This window comes from Trichechus manatus, unplaced genomic scaffold (genome assembly GCF_000243295.1).
Source record: "Trichechus manatus latirostris isolate Lorelei unplaced genomic scaffold, TriManLat1.0 scaffold00165, whole genome shotgun sequence".
Classification (NCBI taxonomy): Eukaryota; Metazoa; Chordata; class Mammalia; order Sirenia; family Trichechidae; genus Trichechus; species Trichechus manatus.
Genome location: NW_004444101.1, coordinates 5,042,727 through 5,051,028, shown reverse-complemented (window position 1 = coordinate 5,051,028; position 8,302 = coordinate 5,042,727). Strand labels below are relative to the sequence as shown.

General features: G+C 59.9%; 1 protein-coding gene across 1 annotated transcript in view; it reads left to right on the top strand.

The window, feature by feature from the left end:
* Positions 1 to 8,302, top strand: part of PASK (PAS domain containing serine/threonine kinase) — a 45,570-nt gene that overhangs the window by 7,859 nt on the left and 29,409 nt on the right. Inside the window, exons 6-10 of the mRNA XM_004386514.1 lie at positions 338 to 598; positions 2,086 to 2,254; positions 2,646 to 2,811; positions 4,734 to 5,875; positions 7,134 to 7,315. Coding sequence (XP_004386571.1) covers positions 338 to 598; positions 2,086 to 2,254; positions 2,646 to 2,811; positions 4,734 to 5,875; positions 7,134 to 7,315 — 1,920 coding nt within the window. The remainder of the gene's footprint in view (positions 1 to 337; positions 599 to 2,085; positions 2,255 to 2,645; positions 2,812 to 4,733; positions 5,876 to 7,133; positions 7,316 to 8,302) is intronic.

Below are 8,302 nucleotides of genomic sequence, written 5' to 3'. Positions count from 1 at the left end.
GTGCGGCGGCTGGCTCGCCGTGTGCGGCGGCTGCCTCGCCGTGTGCCGCGGCTGCCTCGCCGTGTGCGGCGGCTGGCTCGCTGTGCGCAGCTATTGGGCTGTGCTGGTGTGGGGGACGATGCCTGGACCCTAAGTCCTCCCCCAACGGCAAGGCTCCCAGTCCAGGTTGGGGGCCACGGGGAGAGATGAAAGGAGGAGAAGACTGGGGAACTGGGTATTCTTGGGACATTTCCACCGTGACACGTATTTGAAAGTGGAATCTAGACAAGAAGTGTGGACTTGGTGCTTCTGTCGCACAGAGCATTGCTTCCAGCCACACGGCCTGTTTCTCTTGTAGAATCTCAGGATCCAGAGGTCCGTGGGGAGAGCAAGGGATGGTACCACCTTCCCTCTGAGCCTAAAACTCAAGGCCAGGCCCGGCCCCGATGAGGTGGAGGGGGGCCCGCCCTTGCCCGTGCCCAGCTACACGGCCTCCGTCTGGGTGTTCTGCACCATCAGTGGCCTCGTCACCCTCTTGCCAGATGGCACCATCTACGGCATCAACCATAGCTTCGCGCTCATGCTGTTTGGCTACGGGAAGGCTGAGCTCCTGGGCAAGGTGAGAAGGTGTGTCTGCTCCCGGGCCTGAGAGCCAGGCAATCCCAGGGTGGGCGGCGGGCTCTCCATCTGGGGCAGCTGGCTGGCTTCCCCACGGGGAGACGGCAACACCACTGCCCTGGGGAGGGGGGTTCCCTCCCTCCTTGCCTGGCTCCTCGATCACTCGGTAGTCACCCTCGTCCCTGATCCCGTGTGCCGTGTCTCCCCAGAAGAGGAGACGCTCTGCGCCCCTGAGCCAGTGCCCAGTGAGAACTGATTCGCTTTGCTGGGTGGGTCCAGGTCCCGCTGCGGGCTGCGGTGCCTGGTGGTCTCAGCCATGGTCCTGCTGGTCAGCAGCTGCTCTTGGGTGTCCGTCCCGTCTGTCCCGGAGGCACTGTGCGAGTGTGTGTCGCCAGGAGACGGCAGACGTTTCCTTCCTTTGGGAAGGAGGGGTTTCCATTCCATCAGAGGCTCCTTCTGCTCCCCCTTGGTCCAGCATGGTGCCTGGTGTCCCCGTCAGGCACCCACCGAGCCAGGGCCTGAGCAGTTGCCAAGTGTTCAGACACAAGGCCGCGGTGGCTCTTCTTGCTTCTGGGCTGTCCCCTGGGCCTCGGGGTGGCCTTGCCGCGTCCTCTCCACATCACAGTCACGGGGCCTCCTGAGTTAGGGGGATGTTTGGAACTCTCCAGTCCACAGCCATCTCTGCTGAGGCGCAGCCTTGCCTGGCATCCAAGTGGTCCCACGCTGAGCCCCTGCCCCAACGCAGGTGCAGGTCCGGGTTTGCCTGCAGCCTGGGTCATGCACACGGCCAGCCGGGTGCTGCCTCAGGGCAGGGGCCTGTCTCCACTGTCACTTGTAATGGGGCCAAAACTTGGACCTGGTGATGGGCAGACGCTTTATCCTCACTTGGGGCTCCATAAGGAGGTCTCTTTGTTCTCCATTAGAAATACTAAAGATCAGTTACGTCAAGGCTATGTTACTTAAACGCATCAACATCAACATGAAAGAGACCTCTTGCAGGTGTGTGGAGGGTCCCGAGGGCTTCCCGGCAGGTTTCATTGGGGGGACACTTGGACACTCCCTCTGTGGGGCGGTCCTGATTCATGTGGCCATGGCAGTTGGCTAGGAGTGGGGGCGTTGCGCAGGGTCAGAGAGTGCCTCTGTTGGACGGGGCAGCACTGCTGGGCCCCGTGGCACCCCCTCCAGCAGGAACCAGAGCCCCCACCGTGCAGCGGGGTTGGGGGGATTCTGCAGGCCAGGGCTTCAGGACCAGTGTCTGCCCAGGAGGCCTGTGGGCATCGGCACAGCCTGCGTCCTCTTTGGTTAACTTCGTCTTTTTCGTAAGGGAAAGGAAAAAATCCCGAGTTACGTGTCCAGTGTCTGTGGGGCTTCAGGCCGTCAGAGGGCCCGAGGGATGGACCATCCAGGTGTGCTCACAGCGTCTTCATTTCCTCCCCATTTCTGGGAGGATCCCTCCTAGGCCCTTATGCAGTTTCGCTCTGTCTCCAGAACATCACGTTCCTGATCCCTGGCTTCTACAGCTACATGGACCTCGCCAATGACAGCTCCCTGCCCCTGCCAGACCTGGCCCAGTGCCTGAACGTCAGCCGGGACAGCAGCCCTGGGGGGGCATCGGCGGAACCCTGGCGGGGCTGGGACCTGTCTGGCGGAGCCAACGGTAAGACTCATGGCTCCTGCTTCCCAGTGTGTTGTGGCCCCTGTGGGGATGGGAGGGGGCGGAGGCCTCAGGTCGCTGAGCTGGGGTGGCATCAAGGGAGCAGCTGTGAGTGGACGCCTGCAGGAGGCGGGAGCAGCCAAGCGGGCACAGCCCTCCAGGTGGCGCGCACGGGGGCCGGCATGCCCAGGCAGCAGGGGGCAGAGTGGCTGGGCAGAGAGACTGGCCGGAGGAGAGCAGGGTTGGCCGTGCAGGGTCTGGGGTGGTGCCTGGGGGTGGTGGGGAGATTCGGGACGTGGTTTGATGGTGGGTTTCGTGGTGGGTCTTGGGGAAATGGAAATGGCAGTGACCCATCTCAGAAGATGTGTCTGATCCTTTTGGACGTTGCTGCCAGGTTCCAGCGTGAGCATCGTGCTCGCTGATGCTGATGCAGACGCCCTGCCACGGGATGTGACCCTGGCGCCAGCCGGGAACCAAGGAGAAGAATTCCTCCGGACGCAGGCCCTGCAGGAACGCGAGGGCCGCCTCCCTGGCCCATGCTCCTCCCAGCTGGCCCTGGGGTGAGTGCCTTTGTGAAGGCTGCGGGCTTACAGAGAGCTAGGCAGGCAGCTGGGGGCAAGGAGCATTTCCAAGAGACAGGCCCAACTCGGTGACGGTGATGATGGTGACCGTGAGCACGCACCATGCACCTCCTTGCGCCCCTCCCGTGTTGCCGGCCTCGTCCTCGCAGCCCTTGAGGAGGTACCAGTTGGGTCATCCCCAGACCAGGACCCAGGCCTGGAGAGCTGGGGCGTCCAGGTGGATTTCAGAGAACAGAAAGCACCTGATCATCTCTCTAAGTGTTGTAAGTAATGACATGTAGTTTTAGGATACAGGAAGTCCTTGTTAGAGGAGCTGGAAGATTTGGCGATGTGTAGCACAGTGACGTGCCCAAACCTCAGGCACGCACAGTCTGTCCTCATCCCCCTCCCTGTCCCCTGCTCAGGACACCCCACTCCTGGCCTTCAAGGTCAGAGCTGCCTGCCCATGACCTGCACTCGCATCCCCTCTTCCAGTCTCTTTGCTCAGCATATCTGTGAGATGTGGTTTCCAGTCCTTCTAAAATTGTTTTTAAAATTACCTCATATGTAAGCATAGATTTGTTTTTCCCAAAACGCAGGAGAATAATGGTTAAAAGTGAGTTCCAGGTATCAACTGCCACCTCCCCGTCCAGCCCGCTCTTCCCCCAGAGGCCACCATCAGCATGCAGCCTCTGGCCTTTCGTGTGTGCTTAAATACAAGAGTGCGTGTACGTGCGTGTGTGTGTATATACATGCCGCTGTGCGTAGGTACAAGTGTGTGTGCCTGGTGCTTAAATACAAGTGTGTGTGTACACGTCTGTGTGCATATGTACATGCCGGTGTGCGCACGTATATGCATGTGTGCGTGCGTGCATGTGTACGTGTGTGTGTACATACGTAAATGCTGGTGTGTGTATGTATATGCCTGTGTGCGTATGTACATGCCTGTGTGCGTATGTATATGTATGTGTATGTGTCCAAGTGTGTGCCTGTGTGCATATATACACACACGTACATGTGCACATCACATGCTGTGTGCATATTACATCCCTGTGTGCATATGTATGTGCGTGCATGTGCGTGTATCGCACACGCTGTGTGTGTATGTACGTGTATGGATGTGTGTATCATACCTGTGTGTGTGCTCATGCAAATGTATTGTATATGCCTACGTGTGTGTGTACGTGTGTGTATTGTACATGCTTGTATGTCCATGCACGTGTATTGTACATGCCTATGTGTGTGTACCTGTGTGTATTGTACATGCCTGTGTGTATCGTACATACCTGTGTGCATATGTATGTGCCTGTGTAAATATGTACATGCATGTGTATCGTACACACATGTATGTGTGTACACGTGTTGCTCGTGTGTGCATGTATATGCCTGTATGTGTGCATGCACACATGTATGTGGGGCTACATGAGTGTGCATGCCTGTGTACATATTTACGTGCATGTGTGTGTGTGTATGCCTAAGTGTGTGCATACATACCAGTGTGCGTATATACATGTGTGTGTACACGTGGCTGCTTTTGTTCCCTTAGCATAAATGGGATTATAAACCTGTTGCCATCGAGTCGATTCCGACTCATAGTGACTCACAGTGACCCTAAATGGGAATGTACCATACATAAATTGTTCTAAGCGTGCTTATATGTGTATCATTTTGGAGATCTTTGTGTATAGTTATCTCATGAAAACCCAAACCTGGGCTTTCAGCAGTGCTCAGCAAGGTCTCCTCTCAGGTGGCTGATGTTAAGCGCCTGTGGGGAGTTGGTTACAAGGTTTGCCTTCTTGTTTTCCGTCAGAAGTTTATGGCGTTACCCGCTCGGGGTTGTCGCTCACAGAGATGATCCGTGTGGTCTCCTTTTGGTCCTCTGAGCCCCTAAGTAACCGTGTGACCCGTATCACCGTCCCCAGGACGGACACTGCTGGAGGACGCCTGGCAGCCCAGGACCAGGAGACCCAGCAAGGACCAGGGGAGGAGAGTTCCCAGGAGGACCTGCGGGAGGACAGCAGGTCTGAGCCCGGGGTTAAGAGTCCACATGCTGTACGTGAAGACCCTGGAACCCCAGCTATAGCGGAGGATAGGAAGAGGAACATTCCAGAGTGCAATCTAGATCCAGAGGGGGCCACAGGCTTCAGTCCTCAGATCGAGGCCACCGTGCCCAAGCCCAGTGCCGAGAGCCAGCCAGCTGGAGCCAGCTTCCCAACGCACTGCCCCCAGTGTGGGACTGAGTTGCTTGCCCAGCGAGGGGACCTGAGCCCCCCGGGAATGACACACGTCTCACTGGGGATGCCTATACTTAATGACCTGTGGCTGGGTGGGGGCAGTGACAGGGAGGAGTTGCAGACCTGCCTGATCAAGGAGCAGTTGTCCGCACCGAGCTTTGCGGGGGCCGTGGACACCCCCTCTGCCAGGCCCCTCCCTGCAGAACACCCCGCTTTTGTTGCCTCTCTGTCGTTCTGTGACCTCGGAGGCAGAGGTTTGCAGGGCGGCCGCTCAGGCAGCTCCTCGGCCTGCTATGCCCTGGCCACGGACCTCCCTGGCACCCCGGAGCCCACGAATGGGCATGATGCCAACGTGGCCACGTTCTCCTGGGCCTTGAAGGAGTTCTTCCTCAGTGAGCGGGTGGCCCGGGTGTCCTCAGGCTGCTCCTGTGCGGCCTCGGGCCTCACCCGGCCACCCTCTTCTCTGGGATTGGGCTCCACCCTGGACGAGGGCAGCCTCCGGGGGCAGCAGTCAGACGCCTTGCGGCTGGACCGGGAGGGGCTGCTGCTGCTGACCGGCACCTCCTCTGACCTCAGCGTTTTCCGGAAGGGCCGTCTGGCCCACAACCGGACGGCACCATCTGAGGCTTGTCTGCTGTCCTCCCTGCCCCCTGAAGCCGGCCCTGGGGACATGCTCCCACACACAGAGCCTCCGGAGCTGGGCCTCCAGGCGACTTCCACGCCGGTGAGAGGGGAGAGCACCCCGCCGCCCAGGGCCGCCGGCCCCCCTCCGGAGATCCAAGAGGGCACCTACTCAGGCAGCTGCTACCACCGGGATGGCTCGCGGTTGAGTACGTCCCCGAGGGCCAGGGGCGGGCGTGCGTGTTCCCCCGGGGCTGTTGGACCCACCCTCTTTGTAGGCCTGGCCCAAGCGGTCTCCTCAAGTTCCTCTTGACCGCTAGGGTCACACGTGTGAGACTGGAGCAGGTGGAGTCCTGGGCGTGTGTGCCACAGGGGCAGCCGAAACTCCAGTGCCTCCAGGCTGCCCACCCTGTACCCCTCCTTCACGGAGTGGCTTCTCCTAGCCACCGGGGGAAGGGTGGAGGGGCCTCCAGCTGCCCCGGGCTCGGGTGGGCGTTGGGCAGTGGCTGTCAGTGACTGGGCCCTCCCAATCCTTGAAGGTTCAGGTGGGCCACAGCGGGGATACATCCCTTCTGGGGTCGCGCTGCGGGGTGGCGGGAGCTGAGGGCTGGTGTGCAGCTGCTCCACCATGAGGAAAATCTCCACAGCCTTCACGCTCCCTCCTGTGGTGTATGGTTTCCGTTTTACTTTGTTTTCCCAGTTTCTTACCCCATCGTCCATGTTACTGTAGCCCGTTGGTCCCACAGTGCTGATTTTGTGGTGTTCCTTAGCAGGGCTGTTTCCGTAAACTTTAAGAAATTACCTAAGTAGCACGTATCTGTGGGAACGCTCAGACATGTAAACAAAAAGAGGAAAACAAGATCACCTGTAGTCCTTTCACCTAAAAAAGCCCCATCTGTTTAGGAGTGTACATATATGTATATCGAAACGCCAGTACTTTGCATGTGCGTGAGCGTGTGTGCCCTTTACATTTAGTGTGGCACGTGTAGCTGGGATATGCACACGTGTGCATGCATGTGACTTTTGGCTGAGCAGGTCCCAGTGATGTCACCTGCAGGCAAACACTCGCTCTGCACAGTGGTGGGGTGAGCACGGCCTTCTAGGCTCTTCCACGTTGGGGACGGTCTGCAGTGGCTGGCTGCGGTCACTGGCGAGTGGACCGCTGAGTGAATGAGAGGCCAGGAGGCGGCGCAGGCAGACCCCTGCTCTCCTCTGCTGTCCAGCCCTGGGCTCTGGCTGCTCTGGTGGCACAGGGCCACTGGCTGGACGGGAGGATGTATGGGAGGACGGGTCGGGGGCTGTTGCAGGCATGCTGGCTGTGAAGCTGTTCCTCTCGCTCCTGCCCCCTTGATGGCCCTTCCGCAGGCCTCTGTCCCCACTCGGTGCTGTCGTCTGCTGTCCTGGGGGTGCTTTTCTGACCTTCGTGCCCATGTCAGTGGAGGTCCGTTCTCTCTGTCCCCGCACCAGGCATACAGTTCGAGGTGCGGCGCGTGGAGCTGCGTGGTGCTGCCACGCTCTTCTGCTGCTGGCTGGTGAAGGACCTGCTGCGCAGCCACCGGGACGCGGCAGCCCGCACCCAGCTGCTGCTGGCCAGCCTGCCCGGCTCCACCCACTCCATAGCCGAGCTGGCGGGGCCCAGCCTGGGCGAGGTTGGTGCAGGCGGCTGCGTCCTCACCCTCACGGGGGGACACGTGTCAGTAGGCCCATACCGGTTTCCTCTGGGATGGGAGCAGGGTCTCCTTGTGGCTTTTCCACACTGTCTTCCAGTAACTGGTGCATGTATAAAGTAACATGGAGGATTCTAAATCTGCATATGTCTGTGGGTGCAGGAGGATTAGGGCATGGGGGTGTGGGGCGTGGAGTCATGGGGTGCAGCGGTGGGGAGGCACCGGGTGTGGGGTGTGGAGTCACAGGGTGCAGTGGCGGGGAGATATGGGGCGTGGAGTCATGGGCTGCAGAGGTGGGGAGATGTGGGCTATGGAGTCATGGGGTGCATTGGTGGGGAGAATGTGGGGTGTGAAGCATGGAGTCATGGGGCACAGTGGTGGGGAGGCGTGGGGTGTGGAGTCATGGGGTGCAGTGGCGGGGAGACAGGGCATGGAGTGTGGGGTCATGGGGTGCAGTGGCACGGAGACGCAGGGCATGGGGTATGGGGTCATGGGGTACAGTGGCAGGGAGATGCAGGGCATGGGCCGTGGAGTCATGTGGTTCAGTGGCAGGGAGATGCAGGGCATGGGGTGTGGGGTCATGGGGTGCAGTGGTAGGGAGGCGTGGGGTGTGGGGTGTGGAGTCATGGGATGCAGCGGCGGGGAGGCATGGGGTGCAGGGTGTGGAGTCATGGGGTGCAGTGGTGGGGAGGTGTGGGGTGTGGGTTGTGGAGTCATGGGGTGCAGTGGTGGGGAGGCTCAGGGTGTGGGGTGTGGAGTCATGGGATGCAGTGGCGGGGACGCATGGGGTGTGGGGTGTGGAGTCATGGGATGCAGTGGTAGGGAAGGTGAGGGGTGTGGGTTGTGGAGTCATGGGGTGCAGTGGTGGGGAGGTGCAGGGTGTGGGGTGTGGAGTCATGGGATGCAGTGGCGGGGACGCATGGGGTGTGGGGTGTGGAGTCATGGAATGCAGTGGCGGGGAGGCATGGG